The sequence below is a fragment of the Pan troglodytes genome, chromosome 1, assembly GCF_028858775.2.
Source record: "Pan troglodytes isolate AG18354 chromosome 1, NHGRI_mPanTro3-v2.0_pri, whole genome shotgun sequence".
Classification (NCBI taxonomy): Eukaryota; Metazoa; Chordata; class Mammalia; order Primates; family Hominidae; genus Pan; species Pan troglodytes.
In genome coordinates, this window is record NC_072398.2 from 184,907,098 (window position 1) to 184,926,124 (window position 19,027).

At 41.9% G+C, this 19,027-nt stretch overlaps 1 protein-coding gene across 7 annotated transcripts in view; it reads left to right on the forward strand.

The window, feature by feature from the left end:
* PIK3R3 (phosphoinositide-3-kinase regulatory subunit 3) overlaps positions 1 to 16,825 on the forward strand; it is a 134,741-nt gene extending 117,916 nt beyond the window's left edge. For all 7 annotated transcript variants that reach the window (XM_016962119.3, XM_054666549.2, XM_016962128.4 and 4 more), the window contains 4 exons: positions 883 to 1,059; positions 10,323 to 10,397; positions 10,860 to 11,030; positions 13,083 to 16,825. In XM_016962119.3, the coding sequence (XP_016817608.1) occupies positions 883 to 1,059; positions 10,323 to 10,397; positions 10,860 to 11,030; positions 13,083 to 13,281 (622 nt within the window). In that variant the 3' untranslated portion in view covers positions 13,282 to 16,825. The remainder of the gene's footprint in view (positions 1 to 882; positions 1,060 to 10,322; positions 10,398 to 10,859; positions 11,031 to 13,082) is intronic.
* The last annotated feature ends 2,202 nt before the right edge of the window (positions 16,826 to 19,027 follow it).

Here is a 19,027-nt window from a genome sequence, read left to right on the forward strand (position 1 = left end):
CTCTGGAATATCAAACGTATAGCTTTACTTGTTCAGTCATTGCTGGATTCAGGGCCCAAACAAGGTTATTGGGATTCTCTCTCATGTTGTATTTTGGCTCAGTTTTTCTCTGGGTTGATTTTATCCTCAGGCAGGCATTGCCGGTGAAGTGACAGTATAGCTGCTGGGATGAGAACTGCATATTCATAATTTAGCAATTTGTGTGGAAAGAGAGAATTTATTTTAACAATACAGTTCTAGCAAATGTTCTAGAATTGACTCTCATTGGGTCAGTTTGAGTTTTATTCCTATTCCTGAACCAGTCACTGTGGCCTGAGGGTAGGGATGGGATAGAGTGGAATGTTCTTATTGGCCAGTCTGGGCCATGTGTGTTTCCATCCCTGGATCTGAGACGGGGGAATGAATCCTTACCTCCAGGGAACATCAGGGTGCTAATACCAGAAATGGGAATGGATATGGGCCAGGCAAAAACAAATGTTCACCACGCTTAAGATATTAGGACCTCACTGGGTGCAATGGCTCACGCCTGTAATCCCAGTACTTTGGGAGGCTGAGGCAGGCAGATCACCTGAGGTTAGAAGTTTGAGACCAGCCTGGTCAACATGGCAAAACCCCATCTCTACTAAAAATACAAAAATTAGCCGGGTGTGGTGGCATGCGCCTGTAATCCCAGCTACTGGGGAGGCTGAGGCAGGAGAATTGCTTGAACCCGGGAGGCGGAGGTTGCAGTGAGCTGAGATCATGCCACTACACTCCAGCCTGGGTGACAGAGCGAGACTCAATCTCAAGGGAAAAAAAAAAGGATATTAGGACCGTGCTCACCCAGTAGGATCCGTCTGCTTGATTTCTATTTTAGCCTTAACATGTCAAATATTTTTACAGAATTATGATGAATTATGATAAATTGAAATCACGTCTGGGAGAGATTCATGATAGCAAAATGCGTCTAGAGCAGGATTTGAAGAAACAAGCTTTGGACAACCGAGAAATAGATAAAAAAATGAATAGTATCAAACCTGACCTGATCCAGCTGCGAAAGATCCGAGATCAACACCTTGTGTAAGTAGTCTGGGAGTGTATGGGGAGGGAGACGTTAGTGCCAGGTTACTACCAGCACTAGAGACACTAGAGGTGGAAGAAGAGATTAGAGATTTGTAATTGAGAATTGGCCAGTAAGGTGGTAAGAATTTAGGAAAGTGTCCTTGGTAGTTGTAGGGGGTACCAGAGTTAATCTGAAGTTAATATGTGGAGCAAACCAGAATGTAGGACTCTTGATCCATACAAATGCCTTGGAAATCTCAGAGGCTGGCTGTGGCATGAGTAAAATGCTATATCTTAACAAGAACAGATTAATGTTTGCCTAAAACATAAAAATCAGAATCTTTGTTTACATACTAGAACTGAGTGGAGAATTTCTATTTCCTCTGAGGGGAAATAGGTTCTAGGCTGGGCACTGTGGCTTACGCCTGTAACCCCAGCACTTTGGGAGGCCGAGGTAGGCAGATCATCTGAGTTCCGGAGTTTGAGACACCAGCCTGGCCAACATAGTGAAACTCCGTTTCTACTAAAAATACAAAATTAGCTGGGCGTGGTGGCACATTCTTGTAATCCCAGCTACTCAGGAGGCTGAGGCAGGAGAATCACTTGAACCCTGGAGGCGGAGGTTGCAGTGAGCCGAGATCATGCCACTGCACTCCAGCCTGGGTGACAGAGTGAGACTCCATCTGGGAAAAAAAAAAAAAAAAAAGATGGTGAAACCCTGTCTGTACTAAAAATACAAAAAATTAGCTGGGCATAGTGGTGGGCGCCTGTAATCCCAGCTACTTGGGAGGCTGAGGTAGGAGAATCGCTTGAACCTGGGAGGCAGAGGTTGCAGTGAGCCGGGATCGTGCCACTGCACTCCAGCCTGGGCAACAGAGTGAGTCTCAAAAACAACAACAAAAACAAAATGACATTCTTTATTTAAATAACAGAAATGTGTCTATAGAAGGCACTTGAGGTAATTTGAGTAGTGAAACGTAATTCTTTAGTATGAGGGAAAACTATATAATTTAGCCAAATATAGGCATAATAGAGATAATATCCAAATATAAATGGAAAGATAGTATCAGAATAAAATGTGTGAATTATATTTTTAGAAACATAAATAACTGCTTCATAGGACAGAATGCATGAGAAAGGAAGATACTGGATATTGGGCTTAGTTCTGGGTAATGAATAGACTGTTTTGAAATGCATCTATGGGCGACCTTGATGCATGTAACACTACTCAATTCAAACTACTGGCAGGAGAAGACAGAGCAGAGACCTCTGAATCTGGGTTTTCCGTAGACTTCAGGGTTCTTTGTGTGAGAAAGAGGGAGAGGATGAAATATACACCTAGAGATTGGAACTGTGGCAGAAGAGTTTCAGTAGAGGAAGATTTAAGGTGATTTTTTTTTTTTTTTTTTTTTTTTTTTTTGTGAGACGGAGTCTCACTGTGTCACCCAGGCTGGAGTGCAATGGCACAATCTCAGCTCCCACTGCAACCTCCACCTCCTGGGTTCAAGTGATTATCCTACATCAGCCTTCCGAGTAGCTGGGAATACAGGCATGCACCACCATGCTCAGCTAATTTTTGTATTTTTAGTAGAGATGGGGTTTCACCATGTTGACCAAGCTGGTCTTAAGCTCCAGACCTTAGGTGATGTACCCACCTTGGCCTCCTAAAGTACTGGGATTATAGGCATGAGCCACTGTGCCCAGCCTAAGTTGATATTTCTTGGGGTAAACAATTACAACTACACCATGCTGAGTAGTTTTTAATACCAGCTCTCTCAAGAGATCATTTTAGTTTGCTATTGTGGCCAAAAGTCAAGCCAAGTGTATATAGCATACTGAAGAGCTTTGTAAACAAGGCAAGGAGGGTGCTCTTATCTGTAAATAGGGTGTGTCTGCTCTTGGAATGCTCACGTGGTTCTGATCACATCATGAAGCTGAAGAAAGGCTCAAAAAGGCTATGCTATACACCAAAACGATGAATGGAAGTCCTTCTTTGCCCTGAAAAGCAATAAGAAATACAAGGAATATACCATCCCAAGGGGCGTGAATAAGTGTGGTGTCTTAGTCTGTTTAGGCTGCTATAAAAAAAATCATAAATTGGGTAGTTTGTAAACACCAGAAATTTCTCACAGTTCTAGAGGCTAGGAAGTCCAAACTCAAGGCACTGGCAGATTTGGTGTCTGGTGAGGGGTGAGGATCTGCTTTCTGGTTCATAGATGGTGCCTTCTACCTATGTCCTGGTAGAAGGAGCTAGGGGGTCTCTATCAGGCCTCTTTTATAAGGGCACTAATTCCATTCATGAGGGCTCTGCCTTTATGACCTAATCACCTCCCAAAGTCCTCACCTCCTAATACCGTCACCTTGAGTGTTAGATTTTCAACCTATGAATTTTGGGAAGATACTAACATTCAGACTATATAGCATGTGGCAAACCAGACCTTGGAAGTTTCTTTAATGGGTTGTATAAACTAAATACAGAAGATAGAAAGAAAACAACAGCAAAAAAAGACAACAAAAACCATACACACCAAAAAAACACACAAAAAACAAAACAGTGACACAACAACAACAACAAATATAAAAGAGTTTAGATAACATCATGGATGACAAATTCATAACCTACAAGTAAGGACAACTCAGAAGTGTAGGGAGACACAGACAGCCATTACCTCTTTTGGAAGGGCTGCTTCCAGGAGAATAGTTCAGTGTCCCATGGTCCATGCTTTGATGTTTCTAACAGAGAATTGTCTCTGGGCTTGGTGGGTTTGATCTATTCTAATGCTGGAATTTGTATAGTCGGTCCTGAAGAAGACTGGTAGTAAAATATGTGTCTCATATTAGCATTGCTGCATGATACTGAGTATGATCTCTCTCTGGTCTTGTTTTAAAGGAATAGGGTGGAATTCTGTGATACCTAGCTAAAGACTGTCATTAGTTCTTTAAGCCCTCTTTGGATGTGGTCATTTCCTTGACTGGCCATTCCATAGCCCACAAGGATTCTATGTGATTGTCTGCTGAGAGCTTGGTGTACTACTAGTAGGATATTCTTGAGTGTTTAAATACAGAATTTCATTGCTTAAATATAGAAAAAAATTTTTTATGATATTATTCCATTTACTGGAAGCTCAAGAATAGGTAAAACCTATCTATGATGATAGAATTAAAAATAGTGATTATTTATGGTGGGGATTTTGATGGGAAAATGGGATGAGGAGCCTTTAAGGGTTCTAGAAATGTTCGAATCTTGATATGAGTGGGGTTCCATGGGTTTATACATAGGTAGAAATTTATCAGTACACTTAAGATTAATGTGCTTTATGTGTATTATAACTCAATAAATAAATTAAAAATTTCTTAGGTATCAATTTTTTTAAAAATTCCTTTTCAAAAAAAGGAATTTTGTTGTTAATATGCAAGGAATTTTGTTGTTAATATGCAATTCTTTTTCCTCATGAGTTAAGGCTAGCTTTCATGATTACCATTTACCTTTTTTGGTATTGTAGTCCCCCTTGGTCCATGGTTTTGCTTACTGCGGTTTTGCTTTCCGTGTTTTCTGGTATCCCCAGTCAGCCACAGTCTAGATAGGTGAATACAGCACAATAAGACATTTTGAGAGACCACATTCACATAACTTTTATTCCAGCATATTGTTATAATTGTTCTATTTTATTCTTAGTTATTTATTTTATTTAATTTTTTTTTTGAGATGGAGTCTCACTCTGTCGCTCAGGCTGGAGTGCAGTGGTGCATTCTCAGCTCACTGCAAGCTCCGCCTCCCGGGTTCGCGCCATTCTCCTGCCTCAGCCTCCCGAGTAGCTGGGACTACAGGCGCCTGCCACCATGCCTGGCTAATTTTTTAATTTTTTTAGTAGAGATGGGGTTTCACTGTGTTAGCCAGGATGGTCTCAATCTCCTGACCTTGTGATCCGCCTGCCTCGGCCTCCCAAAGTGTATTATTTGTTATTGTTAATCCCTTACTATGCTTAATTTATAAATTAAATGATCACAGGTATGTATGTGTAGGAAAAAACAGTATATATAGGGTTTAGTACTGTCTGGTTTCAGGCATCTATTTGGTTGTCTTGGAACTATTCCCCATGGATAAGCAGGGACTACAGTATTCATAAACCAAAATTCATAAATTTAAAATAATAATGGCCATAACAATATAGGTACATAATGATGATGGGTTTTTTGATGCATATTCTGCTTAGGGAAATGATGAGTTTTGAGTAATATATATATAGAGGAGTTTGCAGATAAAGGAGTTAGTTCTATGTGGCCGGGTGCAGTGGCTCACACCTGTAATCCCAGCACTTTGGGAGGCTGAGGCAGGTGGATCACCTGAGGTCAGGAGTTCGAGACCAGCCTGGCCAACATGGTGAAACCCTGTCTCTATTAAAAATACAAAAATTAGTCAGGCATGGTGGCGCATGCCTGTAATCCCAGCTAGTGGGAAGCCTGAGGCAGGAGAATTGCTTGAATCCGGGAGGTGGAGGTTGCAGTGAGCTGAGATCGCCCCACTGCACTCTAGCCTGGGCAACAGAATGAGACTCTGTATTAAAAAAAAAAGAAAAAAAAGTTCTGTGGAGGGTGGTGTGTTCTGGTTTTATTTTTTGCTTTTACAACTTTATTGAGATACAGTTAACATCGCATACAAGTTCACCCATTTAAAGTGTATTATTCAATGTTTTTAGTATGTTCACAGGTATTTTGTCAGCACCACATATTTTAGAACATTTTCATCACCTTAAAAAAAACCCTGCACTGTTTACTTAACATCCCTATCACCTCTTTCATTTAGCCCTAAACAACCGCTAATCCACTTTCTGTATCTATGGATTTGTCTATTCTGGACATTTCATATGAATGAAAATAATGTAAAATGTACTCTTTTGTGACGCTTCTTTCACTTAGCATGGTGTTTTCAAAGTTTGTCTGCGTTGTAGCCTATGTCAGTATTTCATTACTTTTTATGGCCAAATAATAGTCTGTTGTATAGTTATACCACATTTTGTTTAATCATCATCAGTTGGTGGACATTTGGGTTGTTTCTGTCTTTTTGGCTATTTCAGTAATGCTGCTGTGAACATTTATGTACAGGTTTTTGGATGGATGTGTATTTTCATTTTTCATGGGTATATGCTGAGGAGTGAAATTCCTGGATCATATGGTAATTATCTGTGTCTCACTGAAGAACTGCCCAGACTGTTTGTGTAGTGGTTGCACTATTTTACATTCACACCAGTAGTGATAATTGGGGTTTCTTAAAGTAATGAATCATTCTTTAATACATTTCTTTTCTTTTTTTGAGACAGATTTTCGCTCTTGTTGCCCAAGCTGGAGTGCAATGGTGCAATCTTGGCTCACTGCAACCTCTGCCTCCTGGGTTCAAGCAATTCTCTTGCCTCAGCCTCCTGAGTAGCTGGGATTATAGTTGCATACCACCACCTCCAGCTAATTTTTGTATTTTTGGTAGAGATGGGGTTTCACCATGTTGGCCAGGCTGGTCTCGAACTCCTGACCTCAGGTGATCCACCTCCCTCAGCCTCCCAAAGTGCTGGGATTACAGGCATGAGCCACCGCACCTGGCTTCATTCTTTAATATATTTCTGATAACTAAATTTTTTTAAAAAGTGATTTTTCTTTTTAAAGTATTGTATATGTTATCCCACTTTGTTTTTATGTAGAGAATATGTCTGTCCATAAAATTTGGTGGAAGACAAGTTTCATTCCTCATTTTTTTTTTTTTTTTTTTTTGAGACAGAGTTTCACTCTTGTTGCCCAAGCTGGAGTGCAATGGCACGATCTCGGCTCACTGCAACCTCTGCCTCCCAGGTTCAAGCACTTCTGCATCAGCCTCCCAAGTAGCTGGGATTACAGGCGTGCGCCACCATGCCTGGCTAATTTTTTGTATTTTTAGTAGGAACGGGGTTTCACCATGTTAGCCAGCCTGGTCTCGAACTCCTGATCTCAGGTGATCCGCCTGCCTTGGCCTCCCAAAGTGCTGGGATTACAGGCATGAACCACTGCGTCCAGCTGCATTCCTCATTTTTTTTTTAATTAAATTTATTCCAAGCTCCCACTGGCCTGGTTACATTAAAAATATTTGATCTCTGTTATCATTCATACCTCCTACACAGACTGACACTTGGATCATGTAAGAATGTCATCCTGAAGTAGTGCCAGAAAATTAGAGGAGCACAAAGTCCTTTGTGCCTCCCTCTTGACTGCTGTCATTGGGTGCTCCTCTGCCTAATCATTGGGTCTTGCCATCTGGCTATTTTAGAAAATTCCAAGCTGTCCTTCACAGTAATCTCATCACTGGCTACCAACAGATGCTGCATCTTAAAACCTCATTCTCCATCCAGGATGCCCTGTGCCTGAGGCACCGTTTTCTGTCACCCCGTTTTCTACTTCAGCCAGGCTCTAAGCTTCTGCTTTCTTCCAGGACGAAGGCGTCAGCTTCAAAGTCGTTTCTCCTGTCCTTCTCTCTCAGGGGCTTCCCAGCTTAATCCTTTTGTCTTAGACTGAAACACAAACTCTCTTCTTAAAGTGTGGTAGTTGGGCTGTAAAACCAATTAGATCTTTAGAAAGGACACTATATAATACATATTTTTTCCCTTACTTGCTGGGGTAGGGCTAGGAAAAGATATGCTAACACCAGCTATTTTTAATCTATGGAAGTAGTATTTTCCTTTTTTTTTTTTTTTTAAGAAGAGATTGCTGGGCCAAAGAGAGATGGGTCCAAGACCATGCCAAAAAATATGTATATATAGTATCTTTTCTAAAAATCTAATTGGTTTTACAACCCAATTACCACACCAACAGAATCAGAGCTGGATGTTAGGTCTTTGAATGTTTTGCCTCAGATTTTTCCTGTAGAATTTATTGCATCTATTTGTGATCAGTGCATGATTCGATAACATTAAATGTGAATTAACGTATTTACTAAAGCTATTTGAGGTTTTTGAAAATGGTTTTTAAAATCTAATCAGCTCCTGGCATTGTTAATAGGTTTGTAAGGACTCAGAACTAGATAAGTCTTTGAAATGGACTTTTAGGAGATTGGAAAAGTTGCCTAAGTCAGAAGGTAGGCACCATCATAAATGGAGGGTGGAGCAAAAGCAATTTTTCTTTTTCTTTTTTTTTTCAATTAGGAAAGTGTTAGGAAATGAGTTCCTAACATTGTGTGTGGCAGAAAGGGAGGCTCAGTTTAAAGAGGTTGGTGGTTAAAAGAAAATGGGGATTCAAGAGAAAATGTGGTGCATTCATTCAACTCACACTTTTTTACCCAGTGTGCATATTTCTTTGATAAAGAGAAGGTCAGTTTCTTTAAGGATAGAAAACTTTGGGTGATAAGAATGCTTGGAGGAGGACATCTGGATATTTTGATGACAGACGCGATGGTGTGGGGGAGGGGGTTTGTTACTAAATCAGTTGTATCAAGATCACATATTATCTATTTTCCAGTTTTGCTAAGAATAAAAAATGAAATCCAAGTTAACTAAAGGGCAATTCTTACTGAGAAAGACTGTGAAATCTGTCTAACAGAACTTTAAAATTAGGTGTGATGCCAAGTTATCTTGTATACTTGGGGAGATACAGGATGATCCTGGAGAGAGATACAGGATGATCCTGGAGTTGTGAAGATTTTGTTAAAAGCAGCCCACCAGCAAATATTTACTGACAATTGAATGTCTATGTGCATGTGCTGTTTTAATAATTGGCAACATAGCCATGAACAGGACAGACCCCTTTCATTACAGCAGCTTACATTTTATTGGGGAGACAGACATAAACAAATACAAATATAAAATAGGCCTGGCACGGTGGCTCATGCCTGTAATCCCAGCACTTTGGGAGGCCAAGGTGGGCGGATCACCTGAGGCCAGGAGTTCAAGACCAGCCTGACCAACATGGTGAAACCCTGTCTGTACTAAAAATACGAAAATTAGCTGGGCATGGTGGCGCGTGACTGTAGTCCCAGCTACCCTGGAGGCAGAGGTGAGAGAATTGCTTGAACCCTGGAGATGGAGGTTGCAGTGAGCCGAGATTGTGCCATTGCATTCCAGCCTAGGTGACAGAGTGAGAGTCCGTCTCAAAAAAACCCCAACCAACCAACCAAACAAACAAAAATATAAAATAATGGATTTTAGCTAAGTGCTATGAAGATGATAAAACAAGGTAAAGTGTAGAGAGTGACTGGGGACTGCCTTAGTTGGGACAGTTAGGATAGTCCTCCCTGAGGGGATGGTGTTGATGATGAAACCTGAATGATAGGAGCCTTGCTTGGTGGGTAATGATGAACGAAGATGCTTTCCACTCCACCCTAGTTTTAGACTATTGGCCATCTGAAAGGAACAAAGTGTGCTGGTTTACCTCATTTTACATCTAAAATACTAGCACATTTTAAGATACTATGATTTTTTCTTTTCTTTTCTTTCTTTCTTTCTTTTTTTTTTTTTTTGAGATGGAGTCTCATTCTGTCGCCCACACTGGAGGGCAGTGGTACAATCTCAGCTCACTACAGCCTCCACCCCCTGGTTTCAAGCAATTCTCCTGCCTCAGCCTCCCTAGTAGCTGGGATTACAGGCATGCACTACCACACTTGGCTAATTTTTGTATTTTTAGTAGAAACGGGGTTTCACTATGTTGGCCAGGCTGGTCTCAAACTGCTGACCGCAGGTGATCCACCTGCCTTGGCCTCCCAAAGTGCTGGGATTACAGGCATGAGCCACCACGCCCGGCTTGGATACTATGATTTTCTTGGTAATGAAGTTCACTCATATTAATTACTCAGATTGCCACCCTGAATTTCTTGTGGCCTGCTTAAATGCAAAAATAGATCTTGAAGTTTTTAGTTAAAATATTCAACTCAATTCAGTAGGTCACACAGAAAGTGTGTCCTCAGGCTTAGTGGAGATTGCAAATGTGACACCATGCTAACCTAATGTTTTCAGAAACAAATGTCCCACTGTGAGTGCGAGTATGTGTGTGCTTGTGGTGGCACATCCTCCAGAAAAGAAAAATGAAAAGTGAAGGGCCTAATTTCAAGTAGCCCTCTATGTTTCTGCCTTTTTCTGGAAAAGATCAGTTCATCTTGATAGTAGTTGAAAGAAAGTAATCGAGAGACTAATTTTGGGAAGTCTTTGCCCATTCTGTGGGATTAGGAAAAACAAGAGGTGTCTAGACTCTAGAAGTTTAGTTGGCTCAGACATACCTAGTTTGTCCAGTCAGAGTTTGCATGGATACTGACACTGGTGTCTTTCCTCTGGCAGATGGCTCAATCACAAAGGAGTGAGACAGAAACGCCTGAATGTCTGGCTGGGAATTAAGAATGAGGATGCTGATGAGTAAGTTCTCTCTATACCTTTCTGTCAGAGGGCTTTGTTATCAATATAAGACATGCGCCTTGTTTATACGTGGTAAATATTGGTTGTCATTGTCACTTGAGGACATTGAATCTAGAACTTTGACTGTCTTTTGAATTGAATTGCCTGAAGGTACCCTATAGGCACTGGAGTTCAGAGACCTGCCTCTGAACTCAAAATCTGGATGTGTAAGCTACTTTGAGTATAGCTACTCAAAATCTGGATGTAAAAGCACTTTTATTCAGATGTTCATATTTCAGCTTATTGGATGAAACATGAATTCTTTGCTTTATGCACCATAGCAAGTAATGAAGTTAACACCCAAATAATTGCAATTTTGCTTTGTCATTTGTGGTTTAAAGATTTAGAAGAGTGTTTTATTTATGAATTTGCTTTTAGATAGAAGTAACTTGTTAGAATAATATATTAATATTTAATTTTTAGGAACTATTTTATCAATGAGGAAGATGAAAACCTGCCCCATTATGATGAGAAAACCTGGTTTGTTGAGGATATCAATCGAGTACAAGCAGAGGACTTGCTTTATGGGAAACCTGATGGTGCATTCTTAATTCGTGAGAGTAGCAAGAAAGGATGCTATGCTTGCTCTGTGGTGTAAGTCTTCTCTGGGGATATAACCTTTTGAAATCTTTTGCATCAATTAATATAAAATCAACCCCTCATAAAATTCAGATGAAATTAGTTAATGTACAGTAACGAGGACCCATGGCTCGGACCATAACTATTAGTACAAAAAAACCCAGCTTTATGAGAAATGATATCTGAAATTATCTTGGAGTTTTAATTTACGTGGTAAGTAGATTAGGCCCTGCAGTATTGCTGTTGGATTTCAGGTGTCTGTGAAAGGTAATGTGAGATCTTAAATTGAAAAAAAAAAACAGAAAAAAAAACACTTAATTGTTTAGTAGTATCCTATATGTCTAGTATGGTCTCCAGTGTCAGATTAGGAAAGGCTTGATTAAATAGAACTGTTTCTACTTCAGAAGGAAAACTCTATCTAAAATTTTAAATTACATATTATTCTGTTGATGTAGTGACAGGAAATGTGGGCGTGTTTTCCATAAGATAATCGTGACTTTTTTGAGAAAAGCCTATTTTCCTTTTAATGGAAAGTGAAATTTTGGGGGTAACTAACTGTGCTTCAGTCAGATTTTTGCCTGAGTGTGGAATATATTCTTTAAGAAGGCAAACATCTTCACTGACAAAAGCCACACTTAGAAAAGAGTTATGATGGTGCCAGATATACTGGGTTCAGCTCCTGGCTCTACTGCTTACTAGCTGGGTAACTTTGGGTAAATTACTTAATCTTTCTTTGCCCAGTTTCCTTATCTGTAAAATAAGGATAATGCCTACTTTAGGGTTTTTGTGAGGATTAAATGAGTTAATCTGTGTAATACAATATGCTTTTAACAGTGCAGGGACATAAGAAGTAAATGTCACCTACTAATATGATGATGATGCTACTGATGGATGTGGCAGAAGGCAAACAAAGTGACAAAATGATTGTGCCCTTAGAGGGCAAGGTGGAGAAGATAGACGAAAGGCATTCATATTAACAGACTGCTCAGTGCTTTATGTGATCATCTTGTTCATAGTGCTCTACTTCTATCATGGAGTCAGAGTTTGAATCCAAGTTTACCTGGTTTCAAAACCCACATTTTTCTATTGCACCAGGCTTTTTTCATTTCACCAAATATCCACAATGAATAGAACCACTGTGAAATAAGTATCATTAGTAGGCTGTGCACATGTGGAAGCATTAATTTTAGTGGAGAAAGAGCGGATTGGGAGGTTTTGTGGAAAAGGTATCTGAGATGGACCTCAAAAAGATGAATGGGATGTCTTATGGGCAGAAAATGGGGGAGGAGTTGAAAAGTGCATTGGATTACTGTTATCCAAGGATAGAACTACTTGCAACATTTCATTTCTCCTTCACTTGGGCTGTTGAAGTTATCTGAGTGGAAATATAGGTGAGAATGGTTCTTGTAAGACTTAGGATCTTCTAAGAATAATAAAAAGAAGGCAGGCAGTAAGCCCAGTCGCTCACTGTCACTCAGGTTATTGGGTGGCAGCCTGTAGGTTCAGGACTTGGCTGGCTGGAGTCGTTACATAAACTGATTAATCAAAAACTACCCTTGGCTGGGCGTGGTGGCTCACACCTGTAATCCCAGCATTTTGATAGGCTAAGGCAGGAGGATTCCTTGAGCCCAGGAGTTCACGACCAGCCTGGGCAACATAGCAAGACCCCATTTCTACTAAAAATAAAAAAGTAGCTGAGCATGTGGCTCACACCTGTAGTCCCGGCTACTTGGGAAGCTGTGGTGGGAGGATCACTTGAGCCCAGGAGTTCAAGGCTGCAGTGAGCTGTAATCAAGCCACTGGACCCTAGCTTTCGTGATAGAGCGAGACCCTGTCTAAAAAAAAAAAAAAGAAAGAAAGAAATAAACCCTTACATTTGTGGTTGTTTTAACACCCGTATCTATGGCCAAGTCTGTAGGGAATGGGGGGAACGCAATTTCACAAGCTTTGCCTGGTTAACAAAAAACACTTGTTTGCATAACAATTGCTCTCAGACTTCTGGCCATTTAGTGTCCTTTTATCTATTGTTACCTACCTTAACATTTCTTCTGTGGTTTGTCATTGCAGGGCCGATGGGGAAGTGAAGCACTGTGTGATCTACAGCACTGCTCGGGGCTATGGCTTTGCAGAGCCCTACAACCTGTACAGCTCTCTGAAGGAGCTAGTGCTCCATTACCAGCAGACATCCTTGGTTCAGCACAACGACTCCCTCAACGTCAGGCTTGCCTACCCTGTTCATGCACAGATGCCCTCGCTTTGCAGATAAAGAGGAAGTGGGAAGAGAGGTGGTTCTCTGGCATTTTTTCCTACAGTTTTTATTAGACTACGATGAGGGCATTCTTTCTACATAGACTGCTTGTTTTGCACAAGAAGTGATTTTGTGAATGTGAAGTGGAGAGGCCGAGCAGCAGCCGGCCGGGATGGGGGCATTAGAGGCCTGAGGTTCTCTAGGACTCAGCCATGCCGCTGCACTGACATACTAAGCTGGAAGCAGATGTTTTTTTTGAAAGTCTATTTCATTGGGGTTTTTGTTTTGTTTAGCCAGGCACCCTCAACAGAATATTAGGCTTGATGGTTATAGCGGGTGGGGTTGTATTTGGAAGCCTCTGAAGAGGCCTTGTCTTTTTTAAATCTAACTCTTGAGAGTGCAGCAGGGGCATGGCTCTGCTGGGAGTTGTGTTTTGCTTTGGCAGTCTCTCTTCCCCCCACAAAGAAGGCTGTTTAGGTTTTGTGATAGAATGGGATTTGATGAAAAAGACAACCAAAGGAAAATGGGGAGGCTTGGGATTTCATTTAAATAATCTAAGCCAAGATGATAAAAAAAAACCTTCAACTGAAGGTACTTTGTTTCTTACCAACATAATTTAGGCTTCAGCATCTCACCAGCCCCTCCCTCTGAAGAAGTATTATGTTCAGAAGCCAACAAAACAGTTTGTTGCCAGACCAATGTTTGATGGGAAAACGTGGCACTCGTAGTTGAATGTATACTTCTGTACCAAAACTTGAACATAAAAAGACTAGAATTTGTGAGTTTTAGCAAACACTAAAATTGATCACTGTAACTAACCCCTTCTGTCCTTCCTGCCTGTTTCTCTGAGATGAGGAATAGCATTCTTTTTGTGGGGATGGTGAGCTTTGAATCATAAAATGAAGTCGGTGCTTGTATGGTGTTTCCTTAGCCTAAAGAATGATCTGTTGTTTGAAACCTTTGTAACTTGTTTGTATGAGTAAAGAAAAGGTGCAATCCAGTGCTTTTAGATGGCTTGATATACCAAATAACAATATAGAACAACATTATTATATGTGCTTCCCCAAGTTTAAAGGCCCTGCAGAAATAGTAAACATGGTTTAATTTCCCTTCATCTCTCCCTCCTTTGCTGGATGGGGTTTTGGGAGCTATAGGTTGCTAAGGAGGGGAGTCAGATTGTGGTCAGGTGCCTCAGTAAATCACAGACCCAGGGGCCCTGTGGTCCAGGGTGAGAGTCACACCACATTACACATGTGCTTCCATACAGTGGTTTCTGAAGCTTTTGCAGGGAGAGAAGATGGCTTAGTGTTTAGACTGTTAGTAGAAGCCATCTGGAAGCTTTTCTCTTTGCTTTTTTTTGTGATCCTGCCATTAAGGCTATGTGCAGTCTGCCCTCATGCTCCAGTGGCCTTGATTTTAGGCCAGGAATCTTCTGCTCCATGTGGCTTAAGCCTTCCAGCTGAGTGAAGCTAGGCAAATGGAGTGGGGGCAGGCATCTATTCCTGCCCCCATCATGCCCCACACCCATCAGTCAACACTCATTTGACAAATAGAGTCCAGCTGCCTCTGAGCCAGTCCTGGGACCATAATAGGCTCAGAGTGAGTCAGCTGTTTGAACCCAAAGCTGTGCAGTCAGGCATCCTGGCTGAGCTAGAGAAGCCAGTACCTGCGTCTTGGTTTATAAGGCTTACAGCTAGGAAAGCTCTAGTTCTGGGGGTGAAAGAAAAATATTAGTTTACCTGAGCACTTATTTCCATGACAGGGTCTAAAATATGGACCATGATGTAGACATAGATTTTTAATTTTGGAAAAACCTCCAGTTACTAGTGACGAGGATAGGAAGGGAAGTGCTTCTCTTTGGCTTTTTCTTGGTTACACTGCAGTTTCAGGATTGGGTGAGACAGAGACAAATGAACCCCCCTCTAAAGTCATTTAACTAATAGCCAGCACATCCCTTCCCCAAACTGTCGATTGAAATCTTAACTGAAAGTTTTACTGAATAATACCAAGCTAATTGCTGTTGGGCACACCTGGATGGCTTTGCACCTGGTGTTGAACCTGCTGAAGCAGGTGGATGCTCAAGATTACGTGCAAGGAATCCCTCCCATCTGGTACTAAAATTTCAGTGTGTTCTGAGTGTCTTTTAAACCAAAATGGAAATACAGATACATGCCTGTAGTATTCAGTAATGTGTCTGCTCCTTGTTGGGCAGACACCAACGGTGTTCAGGGAGAGACCAAGTACCATCTTTATCTACACTTGGGCTGGCTTGTGGAGAAGAGCTGCTTTTTTTCAGTCCTACATTCCTTCATTTTTTTTTTCATTCTTGAATTCATTGTTTTGTGGGATCTAAGACCCAGGGGTCATTTGAGAGGTTTGACACTATCTTTTCTGACCAGTTGCCACATGACTTGCTTGACCCTGAGCCTGTGGAAATGGCATAGGGACCAGTCTACTACCCACTGGGCCTGGTGTGTAGAGGGGGAGAGGGTAGCAAGGTGCTTCTCTACGCCCATGACTTGGGAGCAGGTCTTGGCCTCCTTCATGACAGTCTAGTGCCATGTCCTGTCCCATGATCTGGACCCTGGGACTGTCTGTCTTGGCATCTTAACTGCAGTTTCAATGAGGCAGAGGGCAAAGAGAGACCAAGATCAGAGGGGTTCATTATACCCCTGGCTAGAGAACCCAGCTACTGACATGCAAGCAGCTTGGGGCTGGCTGGACACAGATACTAGGCCCATCGTTTCCAGGTGAAGCTTTCATCACAGAACAGTGCTGTCTCCACCTGGCCTTAGATGGCACGCCATGATTCGGGCCTGGATAGACTGCCTGCATCCTTACCACTGATCTGGCCAAGAAGGAGGCCCTCCCAACACTTTCACTCCCTCTCCAAGCCTTGATGGGACCTCCACTTATTTAGGCCTCATGTGCTTTGAAGAAGCTTTGAGAGCCAATGTGGTGTCTTCCACGGGTCTCCTCTTTTTTGCTACAAGTAATCAGCCCCATGTGTTCTCTTAAACTGAGAATTGCACCTGGGCAATTCCTGTTTTCTAAGGTGGTCTCTGCTGCTATTTAAGAACCCAGAGTAGGCCTCTGTGAGGCTTCAGTGGCCTCAGAAACCAGAGGGTCCAGATAGGGGGCCTGCTTGGGCCCTCTGCTGCCAACTGCTGAACCCTGCTTTAGCTCCAGCCACCTGTGGCAAACAACCTCGTTTCCTTACAAATTCCAGCATGTGACTTTGGTGCCGTTACTTGTGAAAAATCTATTCTGTTGTCTTTGATGTGTCCAAGAAAATTTGTGTAGTTTACGTAAAAATATCTGACTCACAAGAAAGCCAACTGTATGTCTTGTGATGGGACAGTTCATAATGTAGTTGCTAGACCACTTTACAAATTGTTCTTGTCACCAGATGTGTTCAGACATTGCTGTGCAATTGTTGGGGAGGGTAGGGGGAAAGGCGAGAGGAGATACTTATTGGTCTTTTTGTTTAATACCTTCCCCAAGAGGGGACAGTCTGGCCAACTTGCTCCAGTAATGCAATAAAGACATTGCAATAAAGTAATTTTTTGTCTTCATGCTATGAAGGGGTGGGCTGGGGGCAGAGTGGGGGTCAAGAGAGAAGAGTACTCAGGTGTTGAACAGCCCTTGAAACTTCCAAACCTTCTCTCCAGTAAGCACCAAAAGACTAGTACTGGGGCTGAACTGGGGCAGCCAGAGGCTCTTTTCTTCCTAGGGGAGGACATTGACTCCAACTAAGCATGATGCCAGAGTCCTGTCCACCGAACACAGACACAGGAAGTCTTAGATACTGACTCTGAGAAAATTAAAACTGAATGCCATTTCCTCCACACCTCACTGCCCACTCCTGACTAATAAGCTGTTTATTGGTTATCATATTTCTGCCCAGAATGAAAAGTGTTTCCACATTCTACTCTGGGGGAGGGGGAAATGGGCCCAGCTTTATAATCTATCCTCTTATTGCCCCAGGCCCTTGTCATCTCCTGCCAAGGCACACTGTTGAGCTTCCTGTATTCTGGGAACGTAATGAGCCAACATGCGATAACCTCTTGTTGCATAGGATATTGCAGCGCTCATCCATGTCTCAGGCCCCACCCATGTGTACTCAATTACAAATAAGTCAGATTGGGCAGGGAACAGCCTGTTGTTCTAAGTGACCTTGCCTATGTCTTTTCTCCCCACTACACTTTAGCTACACAGCATCCCAAGACCACTGCCAGGAACTACGGATTTCTCCTAATCCCAGAGTTGTTCGCACTTCTGTGTTTAGGATGCTCAAATTCCTAGCTCCTTCCCAGTTCTTTCTTCTGAACTCTACTTGCTGGCTGGATGTTTCCGTTGGGCTCCTGGGTATCTCACCGACACTTCCAACTTGTTTACTTGGGGCTGGGCGTGGTGGCTCATGCCTGTAATCCCAGCACTTTGGGAGGCCGAGGCGGGTGGATCACCTGAGGTCAGGAGTTCGAGAACAGCCTGGCCAACGTGGTGAAACCCCGTCTCTACTAAAAGTACAAAAATTAGCTGGGCGTGGTAGCATGCACCTGTAATCCCAGCTACTCGGGAGGCTGAGGCATGAGAATTGCTTGAACCTGGGATGCAGGGGTTGCAGTGAGCTGAGGCCGCGCCACTGCACTCCAGCCTGGCTGGGCAACAGAGCGAAACTCTGTCTCAAAAAAGCAAACTTGTTTACTTGTCAGAAAAAGTATGATTGGCTATGAATTTCCTCACCTTCCTACCACCAAACCTACAACCTTATCTATATCTACATAACTATTCTCCCTCCCATCTGTTAAATTACAATAGTCCCCTCCAACTAAAGTCAATCCTTCCACATGTATTTTGGAATCTATTTTCTTCCACCTCAGGAATCTCCCAAGATTAAGATCAATTCTTTCTCTACTTCAACTGGATCATTTCCACTGACACTTAAACATGGTTGGTTGGTTCTCATTCTACTCCCCTAATCCCTACTCAATCATCCCATATACCTTTATCTCTTTTCTCCTCTTCAAAGCCAAGCCTTTGGAAAGAGCTGTCTTAAAGTTCCTTATTTCCCCATCTCAAATATTTCAGTACTGGTTCCACCACTGTTTGAAACTGCTTTTCTTGATGCCTTCAATAACCATCGCTGTTAACTATCCTCTCCATGGAAAGCTCCTTCATGGACTGTATCACAACTCACTAATCTAATATTCTTCTGACATCTGACTGTTCTTTTACATCTCCTGGATTCCTTCAGTTCTCAATGCCATTTTACCTGGCAGTTTTATCCACAGCCATGAATCCACCTACCATCTCTAGGCTGATTACATCTGTTTATTTCATTTGCCCAGACCTCTATTGGAAGCTACTTCATATTTAGCGTATGGAATGCAGCACTGAACTACTTAGCCCTGGTTCTCTTCCTTGTTTCTTATTTAGGTGAATGGAAATACAATTCATCTGGTTATATAAGTCAAAAATGTAGTCAGTCATCATCCTTGATAGCCCTCTGCTTCATACCTAAAGTCCTTCACCAAGTATCAATCAAAACATCACTTCTAACTTCACTGCTTCACTACCATCTGCACCCTTCATCCTGGAAGGCCCCCCCTTCTTCCATTCTTGTCCCCCTCAGATCCATTCTCATTATAGCAACCAGTCATCTTTTCAAAATACAAATCTGAACCGATGTAAAACATTAAATAAGTCTCCATTGATCTTAGGGTGAATTACAAAATTAGATGGTCTGGCTTCTCCCTGATTC